Below are 21,479 nucleotides of genomic sequence, written 5' to 3'. Positions count from 1 at the left end.
GCTAGCTGGAAGGTGATAGATGAAGCCTGGTAGGTGGGGAAGGTCAAGGGCTGGAGAAGAAGGGATCTGATAGGACAGGAGAGTGGACAGTAGGGGAAAGGGAAGGAGGAGGGAACCCAGGGTCAATTAATAGGTAGGTGAAAAGGGGAAAGGTCAGACTGGGGAATAGTGGAAGCGGGGGAGGGGTTAGTAAGTTGTGAGTGTGCTAGGTTGGCAACAAGAGCATAGCCACGCTTGTGGCCTGCCCTGGACTGTGTTGGTCATTGACACAAACACACATTTCAATGTTTTGATGCTATATGCTATCATCGCTGTATAGAGGACACCAACAAGCTATATTGAGTTGTCTGAATTCTGAACCAGGTTCCACCTTGATGTGTTTTTTCAGATGCTAACAAAATCTAAGGAATTCACACATGGAAGGAAATTACAGATCACCACTGAGCTATCTTTTAAAACAAAGTTAGCATTTTCTAAGGAAACACCAAGGCTATTATTATGACGTGCATGAGTTAAAATCAAGAAGCAGTGTCAAGAAGTCACTGAGGTATCATTAACTTGATGGCAGCGCTTTAGTATCTAACATCTTTAAAGCCTCCAACGTTTTGATAATTGAAAAGATATTTGAGAGCATTCCAAGCATTCGGCTTGATTCTGACTGGTCTCTTGGGCAGCATTTAGGGCCTGCAAAGCCACAGGTGGCTATCAAAAATTGGCAGCTTTGGTGGAAGGGGGGATAGGAAAGCTTTCAAAAATCCTCATAGTCCCAAAGAGTCTGGGCTGAGCCAAGAACAAAAAAAAATCCAGGACAACTCCACATTGAAGCCAAGCCCACCGCTGTTGTGTTGCAGGTTATTCAGTACAATTCCCATTGCCTTAGCTGTAGGGACCCATTTTGTCCTTTCACCCAATTTCCCTCGGGATCAATAAAGTATATCTACCTATCTATCTATCATCACAGTCTGGTTTGGAGGCACCAATGCACAGGATCGAAAAAAGCTGCAGAGGGTTCCAAACTGAGCCAGGCCCATCATGGGCACTTGCCTCCCCACCATCGATGACATCTTCAAAAGGCAATGCCTCAAGATGGCGACATCTATTATTAAGAACCCCCACCACCCAGGACATGCCTTCTTCTCTTTACCACCATCAGGAAGGAGGTACAGGAGCCTGAAGACACACATTTAGAAACAGCGCCTCCATATTAGATTTCGAACAGTCCACGAACACTATATCACTATTTTTTTTCTCTTTTTGCACCACTAATTTATTTTAAATATATTTTTCTTAATGTATTTTATCAAATATCTTATGCGTTGACTACTACTGCCGTAAAACAACAAATTTCGCAACATTTGTCAGTGATAATAAACCTGATTCTGATTCAGATTCCAATTCTGCAGTGAAAAGTCTGTTAACCCAAGCGCCCTCTAGCAAGCTCTGCTCTCTTTGTCTCTCCAGATTTTACAAGAATTCAAAATTCATCCATTGATGGGAAGAAATGCTTTGGGACATTGAAAATAAATAGTTTTCCCAAAAAGATATTGGCTATAAGGAAGAAGGAAGTCAAAAATTGCCATTTGTGTTGTAAAGGTCGCTCACTTCCTGTGAAATATGGGACGGTGATGAACGTACCCTTGCCCAATTGGGAGGATGGGGACAGGGACAGGCACGGGGACCTGAGAGGGTCATGTGACAGTATCTCCAGGAATCCATCCAATCAGAATGTGCAGCACTACCATCCCAACTGGAATGGAGTTTTCCTGATAAAGTCAAGTTTACTGTCATAGGCGTGTACGCACCAGTACAATGAAATACTGTTCCCTAATCTAACTGACATATTATAACCAATTCACATTATGGAAACATAAGACATAGGAGCAGAATTGTATTATATCAGAACTATCTCTGTTTACTGTTGAAAGTCATCCAGGCAGCTTATTCCAGATCACAACTTGTGTTTTATCAACAATAAGGTCCTTCTTCTAGCCCCCGGCACGTGTGTCAATTATCTTAAATCTGCCCTGTTCTGTTTGCCAGTTGTGGGTGATTGAGACTTGCATGTCCATAGTACCTTTCTGCTCATTTTAAAAACATTTAGCTTCATTTGTCACATGTACATCGAAACCTACAGATGAGGTGCCGGGCCAGATTGAAAAGGTCAAGGTGTCGGGGCACGAGGCGCGGGACGGGCTGGTTCAGATAACTGCTCCGCGAGTTTGTCTCAGCTCTGCCCTGAACTATGGGGCTGTCTTGCGGACTTCAGAATGCTATTTGCTTTTGGGTTTTTTTTCTCTCTGCACATTGAGTTGGACAATCTTTTTTCAATATGGGTTCTTTTATCTTTTTATGGGCATGACGGTTTTTATTTTCTCTCTGCACATTTGGTGATGAGCCGTCTTTTTTATGGGTTCTTTTGTGGTTCTTTGTTTTGTGGCTGCCTATTAGGATACGAATCTCAAGGTTGTATAATGTATACATACTTCAATAAAGAATGTACTTTGAACTTTAAATTTGAATTGACTACATACATGAAGAGCAACATTACATCTCTGTTTAAATGTGCAACGCGCAATTAATAGTAATTTGTAATAAATAGTATGTACAACAGGACAGTCAATATAACATGGAAATACAATTGTATCAGCATGAATTAATCAGTCTGATGGCCTGTTGGAAGAAGCTGTCCCGGAGCCTGTTGGTCCTGGCTTTTATGCTGCGGTACCGTTTCCCGGATGGTAGCAGCTGGAACAGTTTGTGGTGGGGTGACACGGATCCCCAATGAACCTTTGGGCCCTTTTTACACACCTGTCCTTGTAAATGTCCTGAATAGTGGGAAGTTCACAACTACAGATGCGCTTTGCTGTCCACACCACTCTCAGCAGAATACTGCGATTGAGGGAGTTCCCATACCAGCATACCAGGCAGTGGTGCAGCCAGTCAGGATGCTCTCAATTGTGCCCCTGTAGAAAGTCCTTAGGATTTGGGGACCCACACCAAACTTCTTCAACCGTCTGAGGTGAAAAAGGTGCTGTTGTACTTTTTTCACCACACAGCCAGTATGTACAGACCACGTGAGATCCTTAGTGATGTTTATGCCAAGGAACTTAAAGCTGTTCACCCTCTCAATCCCAGATCCATTGATGTCAATAGGGGTTAGCCCGTCTCCATTCCTCCTGTAGTTCACAACCAGCTCCTTTGTTTTTGCGACATTGAGGGAGAAGTTGTTTTCTTGACACCACTGTGTCAGGGTAATGACTTCGTCTCTGCATTATTTGCGTCAAATCAGATTGGCAAAGATCGTGCTGGAAATCCAAAGCAACGCACACTAAATGCTGGAAGAACTCAGCAGGTCAGGCAGCATCTGTGGAAAGGAATAAGCAATCAACGTTTCAAGCTGAGACTTTTCTTCAGGACTGAGAAGGGGTGGGGGGGGAGTGGAAGATGCTAGAACAAAAAGTTGGGGGGGGTAGAGATTAACTGGAAGGTGAAGCCAGGTGGGTGGGAAAAGTCAAGGGCTGGAGAAAAAAGAAGCTAAAGGGAGAGGAGAGTGGACAGTACAAAAAAGGGAAGGAGGAGGGGACTCAGGGAGAGTTGATAGGCTGGTGAGAGGAAGTGAAAGGTCAGAGTGGAGAATAGAAGAAGGGGCGGGAAAATTCATTTATTGGAGGGATAAATCAATGTTCATGCTATCAGGTTAGAGGGGAGCCAGACAGGATATAAGGTGTTGCTCCTCCACCCTGAGGGTGGCTTCATCTTGGCACAAGAGGAGGCCATGGATCGACACATTGGAATGGTAATGGGAATTGGAATTAAAATATTTGGACACCGGGGAGTCCCAGCTGTGGCGGATGGAGCGGAGGTGCTCAACAATCAATGTAACACTTCCAAAACCAATTTAAAACTTCCCTTCTGCGTACTCATCCAGTTTCCTTCCATCCATGAGCCCACCTAAAAGTCTCTTAAATGTCCCTAACTTATCTGCCTCTAGCAACATGTTCCATGCACCCACTGCCCTCTGTGTAAAACACCTTCTTCTGATATGCCCCTGATACTTTCCTCCAATTCTTTTTATTTTTCTTCTTCTTCTGCCGTCAGATCTTTTTCACCTCTAATCTCATGTGAAAGGCAGTACCTCGGACAATGCAGCACTTCCTCAACATTACACTGAAATGACAGCCTAGTCATGCATTCTAGTTTCTGTATTATTGGTCTCATTTCTTGGATGAGACATTGAACCGGGGTCCCATTTGCTCTGTGAGTTGGTTGCAGAGGATTGCAAAACATTGTTCTAACATCACTGAAGCAAACCTTACAGACAGAGGGGATCTTGCTGTATGCACGTTGGGGCTGCTGTGTTTCACAGTGACCAGGTATCAGTTGTTCTTCACTGGCTCTGAGGCGCATTGGGTTCTTCTGATGATAAGGATGAGCTTTAGTTGTCACACGTACATTGAAACATACAATAAAATGTGTTGATTTTGCGTCAACAACCATTACAGTGTGAGGATACGCTGGGGGATGCCCAAATGCTGCCATACCGCTATTGCCATGACTAAAACTTACTAATCCTAACTGGACGTCCTTGGACTGTGGAGGAAACCCATGTGGTCAAGGAGAGAACATACAAACTCCTTACAACCAGCGGTGTGAATGGAACCCAGGTTGCTGGCACTGTGAAGCATTACGCTAACCGCTGTGCCAGTTCACTGCCAATCCACATTACTGTGGCGCCAATACTGTGAGGCTATCTGCAGAGCTATCAAACAAAATGTTCTTACTCACTCATGCCAGACTCTGAGACAGAAAGCCCCCTCGGGGTTTTGATTCACAGCTGCGGACCACCGTAGCTGTTGGCTGTTTGTATCGTGGTGTTATCCCATGCACCTACCTACTCTCCTTTCCCAGCCGGTTCCCCCCGAATGTTCAGCTCCAGTCTCTGTCTCCTGTTCCCATCTGGAAGCCCCACTGTTAACTTTTTCAGTTCCTTCATTCCTGTTGCCCTCTAACTCCCAATCCTGCACTCTCGAAGGCATGTTCCCAGATCCCGGATCTTGGCCCAAAATGTTGACTGTATTCTTTTCCATAGGTGCTGCCTGGCCTGCTGAGTTCCTCCATCATGTTGTGTGTGTTGTTCAGATTTCCAGCATCCGCAGATTCTCTCTTGTTTCCCCGATACCATCTTCTGATTTTGACCAGGAGCCAGGCCTCACACTATATCGCAGCTACTTAACAAATCCATCCAGCTTTTCCTCATTTCTGCCCTCTGGCTGTGTTGCCCACCTGATCTGTTTGTCAGTCTTTACTTATATATAGTTTCTCATTGATTTTATTGTATTTCTTCGTCTTAGTGTGAATGCCTGTAAGAAAATGAATTAGGGTAGTTTATGATGGCATGTACGTACTTTGATAATAAATTTGAACTTTGAACCTGATCTAGTGTAAAAGCTGAAGTTAATTGTATCTGTAACAAACTGTACCAAACCTGGTCCATCCTCAGGAAAATTTGACGACATCTCACACCGCTGGTCTCGGAGATCAGATATAGGCACGGATATAAAAGGAAACTTTCCACTCATACTTGGTCGCCTGCTGTCACTGTCATTCTCTTCCTTGCTTTCACCCCTCCCTCTCAGGCTCGGCTGTCTCCCTTTGTAATGTGAATTCTTTTGACAGACATTAACCAGTATCGAGCGCAGTTGAAAAAACTAATAATTAGTTTTTGCACCTGAAAAGTGCCGGCCAGCCCATCCTATGTGAAAGTGTGTGTGTGAGGGAGGGAGAGAGAGAAATTTCTACCCTTCTGGGGTACACTGAAGCAACTTTTTCATGCTTAGAAACCTAGTGGGCTTCATCCAATCCACAAACTCAAAACTCCTCCCACAGCAATTTCTTGGTTTTTCTCTCTCCTTCTGTCTCCCTTTTTCGTGTACAGCTGTGACCAATTTAGAAGCACTTTACTGACTCTTTCAGTGGTCTCAGTTTGTGAATGATGCTGTGGAATTGTGTATTCTTTCTCTAGAAATTAAAACATTTCTCAACATCTGCACCCTCAGACCTGCCTTCGTCTCCTCTCTTGCTGGTGTTAGGATCCCCAGCTCCATACTGATTATCTGTATGTGGTACATTAAGATGTCCCAACGTGAGTAAATCCAAACTGACACATTGACTGTTGTTACTCTGTCTTTTTCTCTCTCTGTTTCACTCTCTCTCTGTCTCTTGATGTTTTCTTCTTTAACTTTGCTTCTCTCTCAGTCTGTACATCTGCCTTTTTTTCTCTCTCTTTTCTGTCTGTCTCTCTGTCTATCTCACACATACTGTACACACTCTTTCTGTCTATATTTTTCTCTCTATGTCTCTGTCTCTCCCTCTCTTGCTCTCTCACACACACAATCACATTATTTCTGTCTGTCTGTTTCTCTCAATCTCTGTTTGTCTGCCTGGCCTGGTTCTCCCTCCCCCCTCCCCGCTCACCCCTCACCACTCCCCTCTCCCCCTCTCTCCTTCTCCCTCCCTTACCCCCACCCTCTCCCTTTTTATTGCACTATAAATGACTCCCTCCCACACCAGAGGCTGAACAGGCAGGTAGTGTGACAGGAAAACTGTGTCAATTCTGCCACTTACTTGTTGTGCTAATTAATAAGGGAAAAGGCACATTTAAATTAACTTGCTGCCATTTATATAAAAAAACAGCATATGTGAGGGGGTTGTGAGGAAAATCGTTAATACTTTGTCTGGGATTCATTGTCTTCAGGGAAAACAGAACCAATCAGTGTTTTCAAAGGGAAGAGGACAGACAACAGAAAGAATAATTTGTAGGAAAAGCCAGAAAAGGAGATTGATAGGAATCCTGTACCAGATGTTAGCATAGAATCTGTGGGCCGAATGGCTGCCTGTCCCACAACAGTGATGCTCTGATACAAATTGAATACAAAAATCATGAATACACTTGTGTAAGCACTTCTAGCAAAGTGCATGACCATACACTTCCCTGCACTATATTCTCAATTTGCCTTAAGTCTTTCTGCAGTCTCCCTGCTTCCTCAATACTACCTGCCCCTTGTATCGTCTGCAAACTTTGCCACAGAGCCATCAATTCCATCATCCAAAGCATTGACATATAACATGAAAAGATGTCTCAATACTGACCCTTGCAGAACACCACTAGTCACCAGCAGCAAACCAAAATAGGCCCCCTTTATTCCCACTCTGCCTCCTGCCAGTCAGCCAATCTTCTATCCATGCTAGTATCTTTCCTGTAGTACCACAGGCTCTTGTAAACTGTCTCATGTGGGGCACCTTGTCAAAGTCTTTCTGAAAATCCAAGTAAACAACATCCAGCAGCTCTCCTTCGTCTATCCTGCATGTTATTTCCTCAAAGAATTCCAACAGAATTGCCAGGCAAAAATTCTCCTTAAGGAAACCATGCCAACTTTAGCCTACTCTATCATCTGCTTCAAGTACCCTGAAATTCCTTACTTAATAATAAACCCCAATGCCTTCCCAAACTGAAGTCAGGCTAACTGGCCTATAATTTCCTTTCTTCTGCCTTCCTCCCTTCTTGAAGAGTGGATTGACATTTGCAATTTTTCTGTCTTTTGGAACCATTCCAGAATCCAGTGATTCTTGAAAGATTATTATTAATGCCTCCCTAATCTTTTCAGCTACCACTTTCAAAACCCTGGGTTCAGGTCATCTGGTCCAAGTGACTTACCTATCTTCAGCCTTTTCGGCTTCCCAAGCACCTCCTCCTTAATAATAGCAACTACATTCTCTACTGTCCCCTGACACTCTTAAATTTATGGTATACTGCTGGTGTCCTCCACAGTGAAGACTGATGCAAAATATTTATTATAAGTTTGTCTGCCATTTCTTTGTCTCCCACCTCTTTGACCTCTTCACTGTCATTTTCCTGCAGTCTGATATCCATTCTCACCTCTCTTTGATTCTTTATATATCTGAAAAACCCTGGCCTCTGAACCACTCATTCATCTGCACTACCATCTGATCCCTGCCCTTACCAGCACATGGCACTGGGAGTAATCCAGAGATTACTACCTAGGAGTTTCTGGTCTTCAGCCTCTTCCCTATCACCCTATACTCACTGTACAGGACCTCTGCTCCCTTTTTACCAATGTCACTGTGCACCATGACCTCCAGCTGCTCACCCTCCCTTTTGAGAATCTTCTGCAGCTACTCGGAAACAACCGGGACCTTAGAACCTGGGAGGCAACACACCATCATGGCTTCTCCCTCAGGGACACAGAATCTGCTGTCCCTCTGCCAATATTTGGCGTGTTTCAACGAAATTCTCCCCTCATTCTTCCAAACTCCAGCTTGTACAGGCCCAGAGCCATCAAACAGTTCTTGTACATTAACCTTTTCATTCCTGGGATCATTCTCGTAGTCCTTGTCTGAGCCCTCTACCGCACTCTTCATTCTGTTACTCTTACTACTTTCCACCCTGACCCACTGTAGCTGGTCCCCTGTAGTCTTGCCTCAGTGCATTGCTCCACCATTCCCACCATAGTTAAGGTTACTGCCTTCGCAACTTTTCAGGGTGTGTGTGGACTCGGTTAACTCGAGCACCACTTTGTCCCTCTTCCTTCTTATCTTGGCTTGGCGGGGAGGAGCTGTGTGTGGCTGCACGGTGTGAGGAATGCAAGTGAGGTGTGCAGAGGTCTTGCAAGAGCACCGAAAGGCTAGGATTCAGGGGGAGATGTCTGTAGGCCATTCAACCCCTCCTATTTGTTCAGGTATTTGCTTTGAACTTTGAACTTTAAACTTTGAAGGCATTTAGTGAATGCACTACTGTCTCCTAACCTACTTCTGTATTGTCTTATTTCAATAACAAAACTTTCTAAACTCATCTTTAAAGTTAACTGATGAAGTGAAAAATAGACTTTCGTAGAAGTGGGTTTGAAGTTTCCACCATCATCTGTGGGTGGAAAATGTTTCCCATTTCAAAGACTCAGTGTCTCAGTCTAAAACATCAACTGTCCATTTGCCTGACCTGCTAAGTTCCTTCAGCTTTTTTTGGGTTACTCCAGATTCCAGTCTTTCCCGTCTCTCTATAAAAGCAGCACTTCACCTGTGAATCTACTGGGGTCATCTGTTGTGTCTGGTGTTCTCAATGTGGACTCCCCTACATTGGTGAGACCCGTCGTAAATTGGGGGAACTTCAAAAACCCAATTTCCCGCTGGCCAAACATTTTAATTCTGATTCCCATTCCCATTCTGACATCTAGGTCTATCACCTCCTCTTGTGCCGAGATGAGGCCACCCTCAGGGTGGAGGAGCAACACTTTATATTCCATCTAGATAGCCTCTAACCTGATGGTACGAATCTCAATTTCTCTTCCCGGTAAAAAAAATTCCTTCCCCCTCCTCTCTTTTATTCCTCACTCTAGCCTCTTGCCTCTTCTCACCTGCCTGTCACCTCACCCTTCTTCCTTCTTCCATTTTTTCTGTAGTCCACTTTCCTCTTCTATCAGATTCCTACTTCTCTGGCCCTTTATCTTTCCCACCCACCTGGCTTCACATTCTAGCTGTTCTCCCTCCCTACACCCCCTACCTTTTTACTTCTAGTGTCATCCCCCTTCCTCTCCAGTCCTGAAGAGAGATCTCGGTCCAAAACATCGACTATTTACTCATTTCCATAGAACGTAACGGCACAGTACAGACCATTCCGTCCACAAAGTTGTGCCGACATTTTAACCTACTCCAAGGTCAATCTAATCTTTCCCTTTCTATCTTTCGGTCATGTGCCAATCTAAGAATTTGTTAAAAGCCCCTAATGCTGCAAAAAAAAACATACCTCTGGCATCCTACATTCAACATTCTGTTTTCCTTTTCACTGTCTTCATGAACCTGTGTACGGAATCAGCTGTCTCGAGCCCACACAAACAAATGTTTCTCGCTGTATCTTGGTGCTGTGACAGTAATAAACCAAGACTGATTCCAATTCCAATTTGATTGTTAGATGAAGAGATTGCGGACGTCTCTGGGGTGAAGGGACAAACAGAAAGCGATGGGCGCATTGTAAAGTGAAGCTGAGATGATGGCATTAAGATGCCAGTCGAGGGGTTAAATTCCCATGGCTACCTCTCTGTCTAAATTGTTGTGAAAAGCATGTGACGGTGTTAATCATGTTTGCTGCAGGCATGCAAATCAGCCGTTGTAGCCAAGGCACCTTGGTGTTGGTGTCTGTCCAGTTACAGCTCAGGAGCAGCTCAGCTGTCTGCTTGCATTGGCCTCAAATGCTCCGCGGCAGATGGTGCCCTGTCTGTCTTGTTGCCACCAAGCTGTAAATTAGACCGTTGTGAATCCTTCGCAGGATGGTGAGGCTGACGGAGTGCACGCCGGCTTCTCGTGAGGCTGTAGAACACTGTGATCTCACAGCGGAGGTTGCCCAGTGTGGGGCAGGCACACACCCTGGTATACAAGCCTCGAGAGTTCTTGATGCGAAGCTCTAGTTCCGACTGGCTTCGTTCCATCTACTATGCCAGCCGGGATCTCCCAGTGACCAACCATTTCAATTCTACTTTCATTCCCACACCAACTTGTGTGTCCATGGCCTCCTCTACTGCCAGGTTACGGGCAAACTCCAACCTGCAGCATGAACACCAAATTCCCAGACTTCTAGTAACCATTCTCCCCGTTCCTTTACCCCAATTTTTTTCACTCTCTCCTCATCCTATCTTTCCTTTTCTCACCCTGTCCATCTGCTCATCACCCACTCCCCACCTGTTATTCCACGCTCCACTGTCCTATCAGATTCCATCATCTTCAACCTTTTGTCACTTCCACCTATCACCTCCCAGCTTCTGACGTCATTCCCTTCCTACATCTCCTGGATCCACTTATCACCTTCTGGCTCTTGCTGCGTACCTTCCCTCCACTTCTCTATTCTTGCTATCTCACTGGTCCTGATGAAGACTCTCGACCTGAAACGTTGACTGCACACTTCCCTTCATAGATGCTGCCTGAAATGCCAAGTTCCTCCAGTGAATTGTGTGGTGTTTCCCCTACTCTGCATCTGTTTCTATCACCCAGGGACAAGCGGAAAGGATGGTTTGGGGAAAGCGAATGGATGTGAGAAGATGTGCTGAGCTTTTTTTTTTGATTTTTGCACCATTCTCTGTAAACTCTAGAGACTGTTGTGCATGAAAATTCCAGCAGCTTCTGAGATACTCAAACCACCCTGTCTGGCGCCAACAATCATTCCACAGTCAAAGTCACTTAGACACAACTGAACCTCTTGACCATGTCTGCATGCTTTTATGCACTGAGTTGCTGCCACATGATTGGCTGATTAGATATTTGTATTAATGAGCAGGTGTACCTAATAAAGTGGCAACTGAGTTTATGATTGCTAAGGGCTCAGAAGGGAAGCTATTTGGCTCATCAAGTCTATTCTGGTTCCTGTTCCTTTCCCTGTAGCTCTGCAAATTATTTTCCCTCCAGCTTTGAAAGCCCTGATTTGATTCTGTTTCCAAGATCTCGGGGTTTAGAGGATAATTTTCCACTGGATTTCTCCGGCCATACGCAAGGCTGGCACTCTCTGGCCTTCTCCCTCTGGGCTGGCTCAGCTTCTGGACAGGAATTCTGATCACAGCTGACACCAACCATCCTGCCCAGGTTAGCTGGCTGCATTTGTTTTTCCTTCTGATTTATTCCTTCGGTTCCCCTCCTGCGAGGAACATTCTTTGCTGCTTCTCACGGCGCCCTCCTTTCCTGTCCCCGCATGGAGCTCAGCATCTGAACCGGAGCCAACTCGAAGCTGGTGATCCCCATCACAGTTTTCTGAACCTAACTACAGCGGATGTGCAACACTCACTGGTGCCTGTCTCAATATGGATTAACGCTTCCTGATACAGGGCCCAGATGGCCACTGCATCCCAACTGTCCCATCCACTTAGCATTATGACGGGCCGGCTGCTAGATTCTGTCTCCAGTTCACTCATGAGCTCTTGTTCTACTCAGCAGGATCCTTTTTGAAGTTGGGGGGTGGGGGGGGAGTGTCTCGCGAGATCCCCTTCACAGGCATGGACTGTGCTTAAGAGTAAAGTGGGTCTGATCAGCAGCTGCTACCTTGTGTTCATAATCACTAGCTGTTTGTGTGTGTGTGTGTGTGTGTGTGTCTGTCACCTGGAGGAAACCCACGGGGAGAATGTGCAACTCCTTACAGACAGAGGAGGTCGCTGATGTAGAAGTAGTGTTGCGCTGACGGCTAACACCAGCAAATACCGGCTGTAAATACTCTCCTGCTGCAACAAAACACATGCTTTTGGGTTGAAGGATGTGGATGAGGTAACAGGGACTGGAATAACATGTTGATCTGGTATTTCCTCTTTACCATAATCTCTTAAAAATAGACAAGCCTTCACATTCACTGTTCCCTCACAGTCACTTGCTTCCTGTCTGATGCATTATTGCATTATCTGCACTTTTATACATGCCTAGTCGAGTTGGGTGCTGCATCAGACACAATCTCTCCTCCCACTTTGTCATGCATGCAGTAATGTCTCCGTCTGTTGTTTCTCTGTGCTGACGCTCCCTGGGTCAGACACATGCTGTAATCTCACTGAGCGTTTTGCCAGGATTTGCCCTGTTGTCTGTAAACCACAATAATCTGTGTGAAAATGTTTCTACCACCATCCCTAGTTTAATCCTCTATTGGTTCAGTGATGATTGCCTCTTAAGTCCGACGGAAACCCACTGAGGTATCTTTTCCCATAGAGATCCGATCAGATCAGATACTTCAGTGTTGGTTTCTTGTGGTTTTGACTGGGTTAGGGTTAGTAAGTTGTGCACATGCTACATATGTTAGGCACCAGATGCGTGGCTATGCTTGTGGGCTGCCCCCAGCACATTCTCGGATTGTGTTGGTCATTTATGAAAGCAACGCATTTCGCTGTACGTTTCAATGTTTGGATGTATGTAGTGCCTATAAAAAGTATTTCCCTCCCCCCCCCCATAAATGTTTTATCATTTTACAACATTATTGAATCACAGTGGATTTAATTTGGCTTTTTTTGACACTGATCAACAGAAAAGACTCTTTCATGTCAAAGTGAAAACAGATCTCTACAAAGTGATCTAAGTTAACTACACTAAATTAAAACATGAAAACTTCCGGGGGGGGGGGTGAACATTTTTTATAGGCACTGTATGTTCAATGGTTCCTTTTAATATCAGAGAATGCATACAATATACAGCGTGAAATTCTTGCACTCCGCAGACATCCATAAAACAGAAGAAAACCCAAAAGAATGTATGGCAGAAAAACATTAGAACACAAAGCCCCCCCCCACTTCTCCCACACACAAACAGCAATAAAGCATCAACTCTGCCTCCTCCCATCCAGCAAGGAGCATCAGGTGCACCACCCAGCAAGTTAGCAATAGCAAAGCCCTTGAATAGACTACGATTAGCCTTACCTTTATTTGTCACATGTACAGTACGTTGGCTCCTGGTGCCAAACTGCATGTTCTTTTGGATTCATCAGCTGCGTGGGCAACAGCTTGCTCTCCATATTGTACTGCCCTGGCTTGTATAGGCAGCCAAGATGCAACATCCGTGGTCGACCCCAGTCGACAGGACTATGACTACCCGAAGCATCGAGCAAATTGCATTGTTTGCATCGAATCAAATCAAATCAGCAAGGGTTGTGCTGAGCAGACCGCAAGTGTCGTTTTGCTGCCTGCGGCAATGTAGCATGCTTACAACTCACTAACCCTGACCCGTACGTCTTTGGAATGTGGGAGGAAACTGCAGTACCGGGAGGAAAGCCACACGGAGCTGAGTTGGGTGGGGAAGCACATTAAATATTGTGTTAGCATATCACCCCAGGGAACCACAGGAGAGGCAACAGTGATATCAGTTCTAAAAATGTAAACTAGTACTACTTAGTGCGTTGTCCTTGGATGTCTATTCTTGTGTGTTTTTCATTATGAATAAAATTTGTTATGATTAAAGAAAATTGGAACTTGAAGCTGCAATGAAGAAAGCCACCACTACACACCCTTGGTTCAGCTGCCAGAGGTGGAATTGTTAAATTCAGGGATATAAACCCCTGAGACGGAGGGGCATTGCTGTCAGAGGCTGAGGGGGTGGGGGGGGGGGTTACAGAAGTAGAGAGGGTCGATAACAGGGTGTTTGAAAACCAGTAAGCAAATTCTAATATGGTACTTCATGGGCATAAACACAGATTCATTGTGATCATAATTTCACCCCAGTGTCATGACTCACTCCTCTCAGCCATAAAGGAGATTTTGTGAGGGTACAACACACTCACAGTCCACTAAGCAGATTTATTTTCAATAATGTTCTGTTGATAACAACACATTTTAAAACATAACCTAAGAGGTTAATCTCCGTTCTGTCTTTTGCAAGCTGTAATGCGCCCTAAGTGTGTGCAGTTATAATTAAATCTAATTATGCAGTGTGTGGAAAATGCTGTGTAAAACTGCTAGGTTTAACTCGTCTGTTGAGCACTTAGTGAAGCTTAACTATGGAGCTGGTGATGCGTCAGGAGTGAGAGCACGGACTTGCGCCTGGCGTTGCCGGGATCCAAGAGCTTCAGCGGACTCTCGTTTGGCAGCAGGCGGATTGCCCAGTCTGGACCACACCAGCTGTGCTTTAAAGGGACCACGTCCCCTTTTGTCAGCCTGCCCAGACGTTCCTTCCCAGTGAAATCTCAGGACGTGGGCTTAATTTCCTGTTTGCCATTTTTAGCTGACAGGATAATGTGCTCTCATTAAATTTCTGTCTGTACTCTTTTAATGTGTTTGTAACCCACTTAAAATAAACCTGATGCTGGGGCGGTGTTAATTCAGAACAGGCTGAGGTTAGTCCCACTCTTGCCCTGTGAGGCAGTAGAGATGGAATAACCTAGTGGTGGAGCAAGACTTTGAGAGCCCAAAGTGGTCAGAACTTGGTTATTGACTATGAGAGAAATGTCCCACTCAACCCAGTGTCTGTTACCAGTAAGTAACGTCCATTAAAGCAAGACCAGATTCAGATTAGTTTTATTTATCACGTGTACATCGAAACACACAGTAAAATGCATTGTTTGCATCAATGACCAACATAGTCCAAGGACTGTGCTGGGAACCGCCCACAACGTAACCTGCTCAAGACTTACCCTAACCCAGATTCTTAATTAGTCAGGGCAGGAAGGGATTTGGGAAGAAGGCAGGAGATTGGGGCTGAGTGGGAAATGGATCAGACACGATGACATGACAGTGCAGGCTCGATGGGCCAAATGGCCTGATTCTGCTCTTATATCTTCTGGTCTTATGGAAACTAGCGAACCCAGAGGAAGCCCATGGGAGAACTTACCAACTGCTTACAGACAGCAGTGGGCATTGAACCCAGATCTCACAGCTGGTGCTATAAAGCATAATGCCAGCCATTGTGCTGCACTAAGATGAGCAAACACAGTCTATAATTCAAGAGTCGACGAAAAAAATGGGTGTAATAACCAGTCTAATCTATCTGATGAGTGTATTGGTATTACTGATGAGCGTGGAGTCTTTGCCAGGGAGAGGAGTCCTCTGTGTATGTTGAGTGTCCACATTACTGTGTATGTTGGGGATGTAGAGATGGGCTGGGGCCCTACAACACCACACACAGCAGTCTAATTTTACAGGAAGGTCTATTTACTCAATAGATAGAGCCTACTTACTTCACATAAATGCATCAAACAGTCTGCAGAGTCTATTTGAAAAGATTTTCCATAAAGGCTACAGCTAACTGAGACAGGGTAGTTGTTCCCCAGGGTGGTTTTTCCTGCAAACATGATGGTGGGAAGTCACACACAATATTAATCGGTGTTGAAATCAACCTTGGATGTTCGCATCAGAAGTCACAATTATTGAACAAAGAAATCCCAGTGTTAGAATAAACCATCGGCCATTTGGGACTGAGATGAGAAGAAGCTTCTTCCTTCAGGCTGTTGAGTTTCTGGAATTTTCCAACCCAACACAGTCATTCAGGGATCAACAGTTTTCCAGATATCAGAGGAGTTAAAGGCAGGAAAATTTTGCGGAGTAAGATGTTCACAATGATCGTATTGGATAGTAGGGCAAGTTTGAGGGGCTGAATGGCCCATTGCTGCTGTCTCTTCTGTTCTATCAGTCAATCACTGTCGCCTGATCTCCAGGAACGACTAACCAAGAAGCTAGGCAATCATCTCCATGCTTCGCAAGCACAGTGGCCTTAACTTTGCAGATGCCACAAAGAATGGTAGAATTGAGGATAGTGTAGAAGGTTGTCCTAGGTTACGATTGGACTAGGTAGGATGTAGAGCTGAGCTGAGAAGTAGCAGATGGAGGTCAGTTCAGAGAAGTGCGAAGTATTACACTTTGGAAGGTCGAACTTGAAGGCAGAGTACAAGGTTAGTGGCAGGATTCTTAGGAGTGTGGAGGAACAGAGAGATTTCGGGGTCCAAGAGAATAGATCCCTCAAAGCTACTGTGCGGGTTGATAGGGTGGTTAGGAACGTATGGTGTGTTGGCCTTCATTAGTCAGGAGATTAGTCAAGAGCCATGAGGTAATATTGCAGCTCTATAAAGCTGAATTTTGACCACACTGGGAATGTTGTGTTCAGTTCTGGTCACCTCATTATATGAAAGAAGTGAAGTTTTAGAGCAGGTGCAGAGGAGATTTGCCAGAATTGTGCCTGTGTAGAGAACAAGCATTATGAGGAAAAGATGAGTGAGCTAGGGCTTTTCTCTTTGAAGCAAAGGAAGATGAGAGGTAACTTAATAAAGGAGTATTCTAAGAAGCATAGATAGTGACAGACAGTGCCTTTTTCCCATAGTGGTAATGATTAATATCAGAGGACATCCCTTTTAAGGTGAGTGGAGGAAAGTTTAAGAGGTGCATATTTTACACGCTGATTGCCAATCCAATACCAGTCTGTGTGTCACACCTACCTCTGACTGACTTCTGCCAGAAGTGCTGGTCAAGGTTGAAACATTGGGGACATTTAAGAGATTTAGATAGGCATATGGATGAAAGAAAATTGGAGGGAAGGGTTAGATTGATCATGCTGTGGTTTAAAAGGTTGTGGGCCAAAAGGCCTGTACTGTGCTCCACTGTTCTGCATTCTGTGTTCCATGTTTAACTGTATGCTTCTGTGTGTGAAAATTGCCTGAACAGGAAGCCCACAGGGGCTAGAGCATGAAAAAAGATAGACAAGCCAATTACTTCATGATGAGTGAGTACACCCGAGCAATTGTTGTCCACTGGCTGTGTATTCTTAACCTTCATTATATGTTAATAGTCCTTGGGAGACTAATTAGTGCCTGTGAGTAGCTGGAGATTAGTGGCTGGGTGCAGGAAATACCTGCCTGATCCCCAGTCCCAAGTGAGGCCAACAACCTGGGTGGTCCTCGTTAGACAGCGGCAGCTAACATTCCTCTCCCCTTCTCTTTCCCTCTCAGGATTTGGCTTTGTCACTTTTGAAAATGAAGAAGTTGTTGAAAAAGTCTGTGAAATCCATTTCCACGAAATCAATAACAAAATGGTAAGTTTCCTTATCTAATAAATCTATTTTAATTTTTAATAAATCCTTTTCTTCCCTACTCCCCTTCTCTCATGCCTGCTGAGGGCTGTTGCAAAGGCATTGTGCGGAATATCCAGAAGGAGGCTCTTGGTGTGGGCTGGGTGTTTCACACACATTTATACACACACACACACACACACGCACACAGAGTCAGCACACACCAAAGTACGTGCACATTAAAATACCTAAAGGCAATTCAATATGCACATAGAACCTGCTTACTAACCATTACCCCACGGGCGTTCAGGGCTTCCTTCATCATGTCAGTAGCTTCCGCTTTGTTTTCACTACTGTCAGTCATGCAAATCCCGGGTGGAGACTCAGGATTACCATCGCACACGGATGTAGAAGGATTCTTCATTGCTGTTTCCGTAACAATTTTGTTTTACTAGTCAGGGTTGTTAGCCCTGAGCTGACCCCCCGACCCTGAAGGACCGGTGGACCAGTCTTAGTCTGGCCTCTAACCTTTGACCTGTTTGGCATGGGTGACCCTACCAAGAGCCAAAGCATAAAGCCCTGACTCTAGTCAGCGTAGCTCTCTGGGTCATTGAGGCACGCAAGCCTCCAAATCACAACAAGGATGTGGTCCTCTTGGAGGATACGTATAGAAATATGTGTAAAAATACTTTTACAGACACAAATATAAATAAGCATGCACTTTAAAAAATCTCACAGGCGCTTAAATGTAGACAAACAACATGTGGCAAGGAAGAGAAACACGTTGAAGAGGTGGTGAGAATTTAAGCAAAGGGATGATATGTTAGAAGCTTACAATGGGAACATAGGTGGGAAATACGGATACGAATTAAATATAGGAAAGTGGGACTAGCTCGGGTAAGCACCTTTGACAGTACGGATGAGTTAGTCTGAAGGTCCATGCTGAATAACTCTGTTCTAACACCCTGTTATTATCCACCTGCTTTTGAATCATCAAGAGTATTTGAAACGCAGGGCTAAGGTGAAATCACTGAACTCCAAATGCACCATTTATGAAATAGTTTTCAGTACTCTCCGGATTACAGCTTCTGATCTCCACTTTTAAACTTAAGTGGGCGTGCGATCCTGTGAAATTGTGTCCCAGCTCTATTTTTGCTCCATCATTTAGTGATGAACTGTGACCCTTTGTACAGTTCATACATTGGGCCTGCTGCTGTGTGGGCTGACAGATCAGAGGTGTCCAGAACACAGCACAAATTACTACCAATTAATCGGGGGGGGTGGCGGCGGTGGGGTTATGAGGAGTGAATACTATTGGGTTTAGAATGTAGAACAGTACAACTTAGAGGCATTGAGTCGTGAATGCTACAACACAGAAAAATGCCTTTCAGCCCATCTAGTCTATGCCAAACTATTATGCTACCTAGTTCCTGACCTGCACCCAAGTCACAGCCCCCCATACCCCTCCAAGGACCTCCAGCCCACAATGAAATGCTAGTATCACCTCATTCCTTCTATCCCTTAATTCTCTGCGTATTCCCGAGCCTGTCTATGAGCCTCTTAAACACCTTTACCATATCTGCCTTCATTACCACCCCTGAGAGCACATTCCCGGCTTCCACCACTCCCTGTGTCAAGAAAAGAAATTGCGTGTCTCCTTTGAACTTGTCCCCTGCTACATAAAGTATGTGTTGTCTAGTACGCCTTTTTTTACGTCATGGACCGCTACCATTAACCGAGTGGTCCGTGGATCCCAGGTTGAGAACCCCTGGTCGAGTATTGGACTGAAATGCTGTCCACCCCCTCATGTAGAGCTCGTGGTACCATTTAGAGGGTTAGGGAGTTATCCCAAGTGCTCTGGGTTCTTCACCAACGCTGGTGAACATTTTGAGTTTGGGAAATCTGTAATAGAAAGGGAGGTTTTCCTTGTGGAGCACATCCTTTCCCCAACATTCATGTCAAACCTGCAGAATCGTTCATCATCCTGAACATTCAGAGAAATAAATGTTGAAGAGAGGCCAGAGAAAAGAAATCTGATTTAACTTGTTCAGGGAGACACAAGAGACTGCAGACGCTGGAATCTGGAGCAACGCCAGGCTCCTCCAGCTTTTTATGTGTTAACTTGCTAGGGTTCCTGCTAAATCCAGCGAGGAAATTTGGGATTTGTTGCAGAGGGAGCTGAGAATTTGCAACAGTGTGCAAATTCTCAGTGTTGAGGAAAATAGAGCAAAGCTTTCAGGGGAATCCAGGCGGTAGGATAAAGATAAAGATTGGCTTTATTTGTAGCATGTACATTGAAACAGCGAAACATGCAGTGAAATGTGGTGCCTGCATCAACGACCAACGCAGTCCGAATATGTGCTGGGGCAGCCCGCAAGTGTTACTGTGCTCCCAGTGTCAGCATAGCCTGCCCACAGCTTACTGAACCTAGTCCGCACATCTTTCGGAAAGTGGGAGGAAACTGGGGCACTCGGAGGAAGCAGATACGGTCGTGGGGTGAATGTACAAGCTCCTTACTGATAGCGGCAGGAATTGAACCCCAATCGAGATCACTGGCACTGTTAAGGCATTATGCTAACCACTACCATGTGAAAGCTCCCGGGTACATCCTGGAATAAAGATCAAACAGTTGTGGTACCACCTGAGCAGATATTAAGACAGGTGGCAGACACTTGGTCCAGAAAAAATAATTTTTGAAGTGTTCCTCAGAGAACAGGCGGGGAAGGATTTCTTATTCCACAACGGGCTTCTGTCACCCACTATAAACTGGTTGTACCCCCAACAGTGATGCAAAATCCCTCCGTTTTGTTCAAACGCCTTGCACCTTTGCTTGAAGTTCCACAGACCAGGTATAGACTAGAGGTACCAGATTTGGCCCAGGGAGTAAAGGATGTAGAGGAGGGAACATAGAATTGTCATTGATTAACTTGCATCCGCAACCTGCCCCAGAAACATGCTTGGATTTCACAAGGAAGGCAGTGTGGAACAGGAAGATTGTTGTGGGAGTCTATTTTGCCAGGTCAGTGGGCTGAATTATGCGAGCATTTACTCTGTGGATTTTAGCACAATGGCTTAGAAAGCTGCTGTGAATCATGTTACATATCAAACACATGATAATGAGCTTCCAAGAGCACGGCTGACGGGTGTAGTGTGGAAACTACCTGCTGCACTCACAGTTGCTTCACCCTCGCCAATAATGTACTGCAGGGAGCCGCAGGCTGAGTTTTTTTTTATAATTGCCTCATTGAATTTTAATTTTAACTTGCAATTAAGAAAAAAAATCACATCAAATGATGTTCCCCTTTAAAAACCATATGGTCACATCCCTTCTGACTAATGTTTCAGAGATTAAGCTTCTATTTCTATTACCTACAGCACTCAGCAGAGGCTACAGGCTTGGCAGAGGCTAGGCCCAAGGGCTGCAATGCTAACTGCAGGCCTTCAGTAAGCCTTGTAGATCCTCTACTGAAACAGTGAGAAGGCGTATCAGCCTGTCTTCACTCACAATCCTGTTCCCAACCCCCTGCCACCAACCCCCAACTTTATTTGTTCTGGGCAGTAGTATCAGAGATAATTGGCAGGCCACAGTCTGGGCCCAGAGGAACCTCAGTACAACCAGTTGATGGCCCAACACAAACCAACCACAAAACAAATTCCGAATCAGCACATTTACTCAAATATTTATTTTTAAACACATTGACATCTTTAAAAAGGGATTAAGCACGAGAGATCCCAGCTGATTCACCTTTGAAGATACTACTCCAAGCCTGCCTCAAGCTGGGTTCAGATACGATCACAGTGCAGAGGAGACTGAATAGAGACGTATATGATCATAAAAAGTGAACGTAGGGTGAAATTGTTCCCATTGGCGACATTGCAAGGACCAGGAATGGAAATTTAAAGTGACGGAAGAGGGGATCCAAAAGGAATTTTTTTTTCAGGCAAAGGAAATCTTATTGTTTGTGCAG

The 21,479-nt window shown here is 44.9% G+C and overlaps 1 protein-coding gene across 15 annotated transcripts in view; it reads left to right on the top strand.

The window, feature by feature from the left end:
- msi2b (musashi RNA-binding protein 2b) overlaps window positions 1-21,479 on the top strand; it is a 639,735-nt gene that overhangs the window by 403,251 nt on the left and 215,005 nt on the right. For all 15 annotated transcript variants that reach the window (XM_072243487.1, XM_072243483.1, XM_072243482.1 and 12 more), the window contains exon 8: window positions 17,453-17,535. In XM_072243487.1, coding sequence (XP_072099588.1) covers window positions 17,453-17,535 — 83 coding nt within the window. The remainder of the gene's footprint in view (window positions 1-17,452; window positions 17,536-21,479) is intronic.

This window comes from Mobula birostris, chromosome 25, assembly GCF_030028105.1.
Source record: "Mobula birostris isolate sMobBir1 chromosome 25, sMobBir1.hap1, whole genome shotgun sequence".
NCBI lineage: Eukaryota > Metazoa > Chordata > Chondrichthyes > Myliobatiformes > Myliobatidae > Mobula > Mobula birostris.
Note: the sequence above shows the minus strand (reverse complement) of the source record. Positions and strands in the feature narration are given on the sequence as shown.